The sequence below is a fragment of the Pieris brassicae genome, chromosome 4 (genome assembly GCF_905147105.1).
Source record: "Pieris brassicae chromosome 4, ilPieBrab1.1, whole genome shotgun sequence".
Taxonomy (NCBI): domain Eukaryota; kingdom Metazoa; phylum Arthropoda; class Insecta; order Lepidoptera; family Pieridae; genus Pieris; species Pieris brassicae.
This window is the reverse complement of record NC_059668.1, coordinates 18,569,234-18,582,359: the sequence shown is the minus strand read 5'-3', so window position 1 is coordinate 18,582,359 and position 13,126 is coordinate 18,569,234. Positions and strand designations below refer to the sequence as shown.

The following is a 13,126-nucleotide window of genomic DNA, read 5'->3' as shown; positions in this document are numbered from 1 at the left end:
CGTACAAACCAAAAATGCTAATTAATTAAATGTTAATAGCTATGAAAATTAGAGGAGAGTTTTTGCGTTCGGCTATACTCTCAGGGCGTAACTCTGACTATTTAGGTAATCGCTTATAAAACTAAATAAGCTCGGGTGAGTAAAATGTACAGTCTTGGCTCATGATGATAGTAAACAGGAGTAAAAAAGCATATAATATTTTTTATTGTATGTTATAAAATCATGTTATTAAGTATAAACTCTTAATTATCAAAAATAATTTTATAGTTAAAATCATGATATAATATTCTTCTTTTTAAAGCCATTTTAAATGCCATATGTAGAAGGATAATATGACCCGGCTACTAATTAACTTTATCTAGATTTCTGACATATGACAGTGACACTTTTAAAAGTATTTTTTTGAATTCAAGGTTTTTCAATTCATTTATATCGTACAGTATTTTAATTATTGCATCACAATTATAATTAAGTCGATCACTTAGACCGAACACGGAATTGCATTAACGCATTGCATTACATTGTACAACGCGCCCTTTAGTACCAATTTTAACCAATTACCAATAAAGGTATGTTACGCAAACATGATAATTTCTCGACCATGTTTTATGTCGTGTTAATAAGTCAAAGGTAAGTGGAACGTTTGGGTCGTTAATTGTATTGATTGATATTGACACAGTTTACTGAATTCAGTAGAGAAAACTTGGAACTTTCTGTATACTAGCTTTATAGAACATACGACTTCGTTTGGGTAAAAAAAATATATAGGATTCTTCCATAATAGCTTAAAGGCATATTATTTTATAATGACGGTCTGCACTTCACAGTGATATTAAATACTGTTTCTGCACAACTATAAGTATTGTCTACTGTGGACTTGAAGAAGTCATAACTCACACATTTTGTTTTATGCAGATTGGAGAGATTCGAAATGTTACGCATGCGTAATTGGTTGTTTAAAGGCGTGAAAAAGGTTAATTCTTATCTGTGACCTACTGAATTAACATTTGAGCGACCCATTGCGGTCAAATCTTCTTGGTTTTGTATCAATGCTGATTTAAAACGATATAAAAATAGGTATAACAAAAGCTTAGTACATAAAATATACAAGAAAAACTAAATAAACAGTAAATCTAACATTTATAGTAAATTGAGTATTATATGTATGCGCGTGTGTGCGTGAATAGTCAAATTAAAATGGCTGCCGTCTTCACAGACTATCTCACCATAGTTAATATTTTTTCTGTAGTTTGCGAGATCTATATTTATGATATGTCATATGATAATGTAAAGAAATATAATTATAATAGTCTTATTTGAATCTAACAACAGAAAGATTTAAGTTGGCGACTGGTAGATAGTACCGTTGCCCCAGAGCTGGTGCTTCTCTCGCTCAACGAATCAGTATCGCAATATAGCGAATTCTGCCAGTGAGAGAGGTACACTGCCACAGGGACCAAACTTTATAAATAAGTTTTAATATTAATTTTATTAATTTTTATTATTACTATGTAGGTAAAGATAATTGGACATACTCAATATTTAATTGTTATGATTATACTAATAAATATAGCTATATAATTCAAAATAATACATAACAGAAATACATACTTACATAATTACATACGGACATAATTACATTTATAATTAAAGAATGACGGAATTGCTTCTTATTTTTAAGTCCGCAAATGATTAATAAATTTTAAGTCACTGTAGTCCTTTTATTGTGAGTTCATTCTAAAAAAATAATTCGCAATTTAATATAGAATAAAATTGCCATTATTAATGAATATAATAATAATAATAATCAATGGCGCTGGTTCTGGGCCTCAGATTTCTGTATCTGTTTCACGATCGTTTGTGAATTGAATAGGCAAGTAGGTGATCAGCCTTCGGTGCCTGACGCACGCCGTCGACTTTTTGGGTCTGAGACAAGCCGGTTTCCTCACGTTTTCCTTCACCGTTCGAGCTAATGTTAAATGCGCACATAGAAAGCAAATCCATTGGTGCACAGCCGAGGATCGAATCTACGACCTCAGGGATGAGAGTCGCACGCTGAAGCCACTAGGCCAACACTGCTCTTCAATTTACTATTAATGAATATACTCGTGGTTATACTTTTCAAGCGACTCCGCAACAAAGGTGCATCGCGCGAAATTTTAAATACGAATATAGCATCGGTGTATATGATCCTATGTTGCTTACTTACTTACCTACATACCTACTTACTAACTTACTCTACTGACGCAGCGAATCAAAGTGAGCCTTGATACTAGAGAACTGTCCTATGTCCTAACATTTAAGGATTATAAGTATATGACAACGGAGTTTAAAGAATGTTCTTAAATCCCAGCTAAATTATTTTAGCAATAGTAAAAGAATTATAGTGATCTTTGATCGCAAACCAGTGTGACCAGTTTATCCGTGACAGGTCGAACACCAAAGACATTAATTGCTTGAGATCATGTCACGGACATGCCAATTCAGCCGTTGCAATTTTTTACCAGCCTTATTCATTATATTTTCAAAAAATTTGTCAGATAGACATATATTTTAAGATATTTACATTACAATATTGTTACGGGATATACGCCACACAAACGATGGCTCGATTTTTATTTAATAGATTATATAGAAGGATTTCAATACGAAAAAAGCTAACGTAGCGTGAATGGTAAATGGACTAAGAATAAAAAAATATTTGAATCAATGTTTCGAGATATTACTGCATTCACCTCTTAAGATTTTTAAATACTATATGTTTTTTAGCACCTTCTCAAATAAAAACAAAAGCATCTGACTCAAACCATAAGTATTTTCAAACGACATAAATAACACTTAAACTTGTAAAATATAACGCACTTCATGACCCCTGACTTATTAAAAAATTCCACTTTTGTGTCAAGAAGTACCCAACTTGTGTTCAAGTCTAAGAGATGGCGAAAATTTGTAAATATGTTATTTATATAACATTAAGTTTCACATACTTCATATCTGTATTCTGTATGCTTTTTCATGTGAAGCTGAATGGTAGAAAAACCACAATTTCGAAAAGTGCTAATAGCCAATTTAACAATCGGTATAATACACTATTTAAACTAGTGTATATATTTTGTAAATTGTCCGTATAAACATATACAATCGCTATACAGAGATACCAAAATAGCCACTATTTTCTGCTAATTTAAGGAAAGTAATAATAAGTATCTATTTTTGTTGTACTTTTATTTATGTATTTTGTTAATATTATGAGTTCGGATGTAACTTTTATTTAAAAATAAACCATAACAAATGTGAAACACAATCAAATATGACTCTTAGCCTATCATACGATTGTTTATATTTAAGGGTACTTCAAATTCTAATAAAATATTGAGGGTTTCGTAACCAGATGTTTTTTATTATTATTTATTGCTTAGAACTTATACATATTAGTATTTATTTAAAACAAATTTAAAAAGTTTGGTCTCTGTGACTGTGCATCTTTAAGCATTTACTCACTGTATTGCGATTGTAATTCGTTGAGCGAGGAAAGAATTAGTTCTGCGGTCATCGGTACTAAACCCAACGGCGGGAATTTAAGTTTTGTTTGTTAGAAGCCACACAATAAAGTTTGAATTTCGATACATTTGCTTATTCGAAAACTTAATTGGCTTCTTTGAGGTAATACGATCACGATTTATAGGTTTCGCCAATCGACATTATAATGACGTAGAATTGTATAATATTACAAAAGTTATGTGTTTTTGTAACCTTAGGATATAGACGAATAAATAAATAAAATAAAGAGAAGCTATACATTACCAAAATACGTCCATCACTATTTAGTGACAATTACTTCGAAGTTATAAGGAAAATCCGTTTAACATGAGTCAACAATGACGGGTGCTTATTATAGCTACATATTTATAAGAAAATTTTAAATGAATTCCCGGTTTTTCCTCGGTTATAAATAATTTAACACAATTAGCTATCTATTAATGACGGCTTATAAATGGTCTAAATTAACCTACATTACCGAGATTCTTTATATTATAAAAACCAATTGAGTAAAATTAAAGGTTTGTCTTCTTTTAATTAAGGCCTTCATTTACATATTACCCTTATCATAAATGTTTAGCTTTGATTGAGAGATGTCATAATGACTTACTTTTCAATCTGTCTTGCCATGGTAATTTGACAGTGACAGTTCGTGCCCTAGCACCCTAGTTAATAAGTGAAGTTCGCTTGTCTGGGTATTAGTAATGTCTCAAATAGATATTTAATGTTGCTTATGCTTATAGTCCATCTATTTATCAAATCAATATATTTACTTTGTACGTTACATTGCGTCACATCCGATCCAGCAAAGCTTTTTACAGTGATTAAGGATAATAACCTACTTGCGTTATGATTTATTGTGGGCTGGTAATTATTGTGCGGGTGTCATGTTACCACATAATACTGGCATTTCCAACGCCTTTGACCCTTTATTTTTGATTGAAAATTGGGTAAATTTCACTTAATGTTATGTAAAGATTGTGAAATTAAAGTAATTGGTAATGGTCCAACAATGTATTTATTGTTTATGTCTAATTTAAAATACACTTTTGAATTACTGTGTTTATTTTTCAAAATTTCACAATTGTCTTTTTGTCATTGAGTAGAACTTTAAGTAGTACTTGTGAAACAAATTTACAACATGTTCTTAAGAAAATTATATTGTATGGTTTCTTTATGCCAAGTTATACAATATTAAAGAAATAGTATTGAAAAAGTTATTTCTAGATGAAATTTTGTATCTATATTCATATACATATATATATATATATATATATATATATATACATATACATCCCTCTTACGCGACTATTTTAATGACTATTTATAATTGTATTATTTTAATGTTGTAATTTTTTTTATAGTGAAATCATTTTCATCAAAAAATCTTACTATATTTTTTAAAGTAAATTTTGAATCGTTAAATATATTGCGTAATTAACCAAAAACATTAACAGATTTAGGTTAATGTGTTATTTATATTCCCAGTATCGGATATTTGTGAGGTGCAGTTACACGCTAACTGGAAAACATACAGGGGGAGTACATTGTACACACTTTGTAGACATTGTTAATAACGTTAATTGAAAAAAGAAATGTTACGGTGAAGATCTATTCAAGTTCTTTGTTTTTATACGGCCTTTTGCTCTTACGTAATATGTTTTAACAATCATTGTTTAACTATGAAGTATATATCGCTGTATTTAATTACGGTTTAACGTGGCAGTTTGACCTTGTGGCTTCAGCGTGCGACTCTCATCTCTGAGTTCGTGCATAATACTCGCTCGTACGGTGAAGGAAAATGTCGTAAAAAAACTTGACTCAAAAAGTCGACGGTGTGAGTCAGGCAGAGAATGTTGAAAAACACAAGAGACATAGAAATCATCACTCGGCTCAGATCTAAAATAATGTGACGGCAGTGTGTTAAACTTGGTAGTTGGTTTATCGTACCGTTTCTATAAGTAATTAGTATTAGATTAATCAATATCTAGTATATTTTGTTACAATTTGATTGAATTAGAATTCTATTCTAAAATTCAAATTTTATTGTCGTATATATGCATGTTTATTATTTAATTAAAATATTACTCATTTATAGTTAATATCAATATATTGCTTAACTAAAAAAGTACCAATCTTACTTCTTAAATGTTTGTCTCACTACGATTAGCATAAAGCACTCGAATAAGTAAAATATTTTTAATTGAAAGATCTATTTGTCCAAAAAATATATTTTTTTCATCTGGTATCCCTAAAACATATAAGTCTCTCTGAGTTTGTTGAACGTCTAGACACAGTTCATGAAATAATCTTCTTAAATCACAGGTAGAGACGTGAAAACGCCTTCGAACGAACAACTACAACTTATTAATATTGTACCTATAAATGATTATAGTGAAACTGACGCAGCAATGTACCTAAACCCTCATTGTAGTTAAAACTATTGCCATAATATTTAAAAAAAAGCCTTATTGTGAGATACTAGGACTTCATAGATTAAGGAAAGTTTACCATTCCAATTTAACAAAATAATACAATAAAATTGCTCTACATTTCGCTGACACGTGAGGTTCTTGACCTGACAACAATACAAACATCACTGGCATAGTAAATCAACTATTTTCTTTATAAACAATTAAATGTACGTACGACCACACACAGACTAGTCCCTTAAGGACATTTTGTTCAATTACTTTATGCAAATATCTATGGCAGCCAGCCAATGTGTTATCCTTAATCGAAAAATATTAATAGAGATTCCGTAAGGATGAAGTAATTTCTTTAGCTTTATATACTGTCGCTTACATTATATGTATAAATTGTAAATATAAAAAGATTGGAAAAACTTTAGATTGCGATAAAACAAATGTTTCGTGTAAATAGGTATATCTTCGTTCTTAGGACTATTGCTTTTTATTGAATGGTTAACATGACTTGACTACGTACTCGGTAAATTCTAAAATTTGATTTAAAATTTGGTACATTGACAATATGCGGATACAACCCTTTACCGAAACCAGACCCGGAGATCCCGTATTCTTATAAAATCTAATCTCAAGGCTTCGAAACAATTTCGTATATTTTTATAGGATTCAAAACTATAGTGTGACTAAAGGTAGAACACGTTTACGCGGTGGCCTTAACCATGAGTCATGGAAAAGAATGATATTACTTAAAATTTGCTTCCAGTTAATCCTTTATTTTTATAAGACAGTCATTAGTTTATTACATAGATAATTTGTTATTCGCCGGATATTGGAAAATGGGGTGCCTCAGGAAATTCGTGTATCGATCCAATTTCGGACCACTTCGTTATTAGTCGCAATGTTAACAGGGATTTGATATAATAATTTCACACAAGATTATTTATGTATTATTTATTTTTAGCTATTAATCGGTTATTATTTCAATGTTTCAATACGTGTAAAAAGCATTTATTTAACATCGTTTGCGGTAAATCGCTGAATAGAGCGACAAATGTCAGTTTGACTTTGACACGTGGTTAACTGTCAACGTTGTGGTTGAAGTAGATACAAGTATAACTTAAGTGTTACGTTTTTATCTGTAGGCATAATTCTAATTCAAAGTCGATACTAAGCCTAATTCTTGATTCTGTATTGTCTTTAGGTATTTAATAATGCTATATGAAAACTTAATGGATTTTCCGACGTCCAAGTCTTAGAAAAATCGTTATGTATTATGAGAGCTAAAAGAGTGATGGGATACAAATGTCAAATTATGGATTGTACCACCACAAATACAGTATTCAGTTCGCACTGTATTAGATTAACATTTTTAACTTTAAAACGTTATTACTCTTACAGGCGTTATAAACACATTAGCAAAATCATTAGCAATGCCTCGTGCTTTATTAGACGGTGGCTATAAAAATACAAACAAATAAAGATCTTAACTCAATCACATAAGTATCATTGCAGTTAATTTTGAATAAATAGTTGTATTTGAAGTGGTTCAAACATGAAAAATGTGCAATTTAGGTCAATATGTTTCGTAAGATATTGCCTAATATGTTTGATTTATGAAGTTAGACCATCATTAACCTAAAACTATATTTTATGATATGTACAGATTGTCAATTATGATAAATGTATGAACTCTCTTAATAAGCGCTTATGTGTTTTATGTCATTTTTAGTCTTTATAAGACCTAAGAAGTTGGTTAATGAGATTGATGATTGGATATGAGAAAAATCGTCACTAATATTATTTTATATAGTAAATACAAGACAACAAACAACGCAACACTGTCACTAAAACAAACCAAAAATTAACCACATTACATCAATATTGGTTTAGTGATTGTATGATATCGCATTAGTTGTAAGGAAAATGTGATACAAATTTTTGACACCACCGTAAATTAGTTATGAATTTGGAAACTACGTTATCATAGCAATGAATCATACGTGGATATTTTGATTTACTTTGCCAGTAGGGTTGCCAACTACTGTTTTCAACAATAATAAACTGTGTTAAATACTTAGACGCTCACACCAATGTAGCGCAGTCATTTATTAGTAAAGTCTACAGAAAAAATTAAAAAACATAACTAAAATTGTATCATCTACATCATCATCTTCTTTCTGTTCTTTCTGTTTAGGAATGAATGCTAAACGGGAAGATAGAAATAGAGCATTTTAATTTTCGTTATAATTGTGATGAGGTGTATGAAGTTTTTCGAAAGATTGTAAATTAGTAAGTTGAGCGAGAAACTCTAAATAATATGTATTTAAAACAATAAATAAATAAAATCGTGTTTAAAATTCTCCATAGACCTGAATATACTTTATTTCTTGTAAAAAAATTGCAAACCCTATGAATGATGGTGTCACGAATCGTTCATAAGAATATAGTTAATAAATATGCATAAAAAACTCAGTTTCGTATAGCGCAGGTTGAAGCTATCGCGGAATATCCTTAGCTGAGCTGAGCACACCTCACATACACACCCTCACGTAGATACCCTCTCGCTCACACCACACAGCAGAGATAAATTATATATATAGTATTTAATAATTCTATAGATTTTTTCTTTCGTTAATGTTTGAACCATTTTATATATATTATGTACGAGTATTGCATCTTTGTCTAACTGTTTAGTATATTGTTTTTTGTTGTATATAATTTATTTTCGGATTACGTAATATCTAAATAAATTATAGGATCACCTACTTGTCTATAAAGACACCGAGCATTTTTTAATATTGATATTGACTAGGTTCTAGAGCAGTGTTGGCCTAGTGGTTTCAGCGAGCGACTCTCATCCCTAAGGTCGTAGGTCGATCTCCGGCTGTGCACCAATGGACTTTCTTTTTATATGCGCACATTCGCTCGAACGATAAAGGAAAACATCGTGTGTCAGGCACGACGCTAATCGATTGCCTATAAGAGAAATGATCATGAAATGATCAGAATTCTGAGGCCCAGGCCCAAAATGTTGTAGCAACACTGATTTTTTTAGTAGTATGAACTTTTCCTACAATTAAGTTAACTGTCTTAAGTTAAGCTCCAAAGAAAATAAGGCAAATGCTTGAAGAAATATGATGCTTATAAGATTATTGTAATTTTATCCCTCCTAATATTCTCTTTTTATAAATAATATATTTCCTGGGTTGTTGAACTTTTTTTTCATACGTAAGGAACATTTTCTGAAAGAATTAGTATGTAGAAGTCAGTTGCAAAGTTAAAAAAAATATTTATAAGATTATTTAATTCATGTTTAGTAAATAGAAACATTCTAAAAAAATGGGACGTCATTTTACAAAATCAGATTAATACATCGTATAATTTCAGAATGATTTTTCGTCACTTTCTGATTCGACAATTGTTAAGTCACATATATTTTTAAATATCCCTAAATATGTAACTCATGAATACTCCTTAATCATAGTTTCGTTTGGCCTCTAAAATTATCAGGACGACCTTCCGTAACTTGGTAATGACACATTAAAGAATGTTTAACCTATTTTTAAGTAAATATAAATTACATAAACATTATATATGTTTTAAATATAGCTAAACAGGTAATGTTAATTCATAAGATCAAAAGTAAAAATCATTTATTCGTTTAAGTAACATATGTACACTTATGAATGTTAAAAAATGAAATATATACATTAAATGGTTCTAATGGAATATTCTATTGAACATAAATGGAATATTACGAAAACAATTAGTTAAGTAAGATTTAACAGTCGCAAACATAACCCATAATATAATTAGAAGATTATGCTTTATGGATAGAATTTCAAAAGTATTATATATAATATTGAGACTGGCTGCTTTAGGAGATATTATCGCCCAATCGCATGTCTCCTAAACCGATGGGACATTTGATTGTGTATTATAAAAATAATTTGACACCGTTTACTTTAAACTTTAACAACGATATTAAGTGACCATTGACAGTAATGGTATTTAATAACGATTGTTATAATTGCGATACAAGTTAAATCTTTGGTAACATATTGTATTTAATTTTTATTTGAAACTTATGTTCGTATAAATATGAACCATTTTTTTCTATAAACTTAATTAAATATGCATGTAGCAACGAGGACAAAGATTCTTTTAACTTGCTAAATTGCAAACGTTTACTGCATCTCTATAATTTACTGTAAAAAAACAGGTGACAAATAGTACTGACCATTGAATAAAAACTCTTAATGAGGAAGTACTAATACCTACATAAGTTAATTGGTGATTAAGCGTTTAATTGTTGATAGGTTACTCAATTTATAGAAGGTTTATTGACATTTTATATGATTAGTCATATTTAAATTTATTACGATTCCTGGTACAGAATTCGATCCAAATCTATACTTCCTAAGGAAAATTTATGAATTATATAAATATGTGTATTTATGCCTTTTTTCACCCTTTTTTTTCGCGTAATTTGCACAGCCATGGCGGAAAAAAACTATAATAAAAAAAACTTTTAAACAATAATGTCTATCAAAATGTTGTGGGCTAAAACGGAAGAGTATAAAGGCAACGCACTCGCGAGTAACCATAGATGTTTTTTGCAAATCGTTGTTAAGATTTTATAAAGTATTAATTATTTCTATATAAGATTTCCACGATCTTAAATGGCAATTGGATGGCAATCATTACATATGGCAATTAGAAAATATGAATAAAAAATATCTGAACAATTGTGCACTTGATCGCCAGTCAAGTTTATGAAGTCAATTGTTTCCTTCCGTTCACTTGGGATTTTTTTCTTGTCTTAATAAATATCCTCAATATATAATAGAATAGTCACAACCTTTTGTACCAAAATCAAATGAAAAATTATTAAGAATATTTGTATAGAATTTCATCAAGGTTGAGGGTAGCCAATTTGTTATTTCTGAATAACGTGACTCTATTTAGATCAATAAATAGATTGTTTGCATAGATTATCTTATAACAGACTTTTGTGAATATTGTTTACATAATAGTCACGTAGGTTGTTAAAAGCGATAGACCCTCTTTAATATAACTCTACTTTGGTACACTTAAATTAGCATTAGTAAGATATTTTGCCAACCTCTGCGTCTTCGCGCGCAAAACTTATCGCATTAAATTTATGTAATAATTATAGAAATAAACTTACTTCATATGGATCGTTGCACCAATGTCCACCACATCGGATGCATTCGTCACAGCTCCTTATTTCTCCAATATTAGAGCAGTCGCGATAACTTGCAAAAACTTCCCGACATGTAAAAAGCAATAAAACAGCAAACCACACAACCGCCATTTTCAAGAACTCACAAATTATTTTTTTCACTAAAATAAAAAACTCTCGTAATTGAACGGTCGCGTTCGAAATTCAAATAAGAGTCGACGCGCCAACACCGCGGCGCGTTTGGTCACAGACTGCGTTAACATCGCTCGCGACACTCGAGATGAATCATCGTTTCGTATTGAGAAAAATTCGAGGAAACTGCTTTTTCTTTTTAGCGATCTCATGATTTAGCACAAAGCATGACGGTTCAACACTTTTTGTTGATATTGGCATTTAACCTTTGAGTTTAAAAATAATGAAGGAAATTTATAGGTAGTTTAGTTCTGTTTAGTTAATAACTTAATAGCCGTTTTGCGTCTGTTATCAGCAAAATATTGTGTTTACGATGTAAATTATTGCGAGGTGTTGAGATTACAATTTTACGTTTTATGAAATTTCTTTAGTTTTAATTTGCGATTAAAAATAGTTTTTATTTATTTTAATGAAGTGTCTCTATGAAGACTCTATACAAAATGAAATTTAAACTTTAAAAGAAAAAAAGATAGAGTCAAAGCTTCTACTACAGTTTTCTACATCATAGTTAGATGTTGTGTATTCTCTTTGGATCTTCAGATTATTATTTACATGATTAGGGTTTTCTCCAGTCCGACTTAGTTTCTGTGTCTAATTTCTCAATTTCTTTAGTAATGGGTGATGGCATGGCATCCAGTTTTCAACAATTTGCATCTAGGCGTATTGCAGGTCAGTATTAGAGCAGATCTGACCTTAGAATCTGCCTTCCTGAGTAGAATTGGACTCTGATAGTTAGTAATTTTCCGTTCCTTATATACTTCCAAACACTGATTTGTTTCGTTAGCGCGTTTTAGAATGTTGCTGCGCGTGTAATTTTGATAGGCGCAATAATTAAACGACTGTGTTTTTCCTTTTTTGTTTTCATGTTGGCAGTAATTTTAAATCGTGAATTTGTATTCTAAATTTAATTTTTAATGAATGTATTTAGTCGGACATTCTCAGCGCCATCTGCGGGGTGGAGATTAAATTACAGGTATTACAGGTGAAACAACTTTATAGAACACGTTAGCGTTACACTTTTGTGACCTTGTAATTAAGAATTTAAAATTAGAATTCAAGGAAATTTATGATTGTTGCCTGGCAGTAATATGCGTTTATTACATTCCAGTGGTATTCCAATTGCATTTCAAACTTATTATTTTACAGGTTACGTATTCAACGTCACCTAGTGTGAGTTACTTGAACCAATTTAAGACCTGGATCGCATCCTGAATCTCATACTTACTTAAATAGGAAATGACTTGAATTCCAAACCTTTATTCGTTTACAAACAAAAATAATGACCTGACGGATTTAATTTCAACTTTTTTTATTTACAGCTTTACGACATCTAGGGCGTAATTGAAGAACTAACTTAGTGCCTAAATACCAAACCAGTTCTAAAATTTAATATTTGCAGAGCAGTGCGTTGTTACCCCATATTGGTAATACTTAAAAAAGATGACGAAAAATTCGGTAGCTTTTAAAATTAAATTAATTTTTTATTGTATACATAAAAAAAGTTTATAACAGTAATGTAGTAAACACACTGGATACAGTTTTCCGTCCACAGGCCGTAGAACAGATTTAAAACTTACATACCAATGACATAAATAACATAAAATTATATTTTGCGTAAAACGCCACAAACCCATTCAAAATTCTGTGCTCCATACGTAGCCTAAGAATATACTTAAATAAATCTGTGAATATACTTAATGGCTTCAAAAGCATAGGGGCTACACCTTTTTTGTCATACAGAAGTCTTACTTGACAAATGTGT

At 30.5% G+C, this 13,126-nt stretch overlaps 1 protein-coding gene across 1 annotated transcript in view; it reads right to left on the bottom strand.

Annotated features, from left to right (window-relative positions):
• Positions 1-11,410, bottom strand: part of LOC123708752 (integrin beta-6-like) — a 35,357-nt gene extending 23,947 nt beyond the window's left edge. Inside the window, exon 1 of the mRNA XM_045659616.1 lies at positions 11,158-11,410. Within this exon, the coding sequence (XP_045515572.1) occupies positions 11,158-11,304 (147 nt within the window). The 5' untranslated portion in view covers positions 11,305-11,410. The remainder of the gene's footprint in view (positions 1-11,157) is intronic.
• Positions 11,411-13,126: the final 1,716 nt, after the last annotated feature.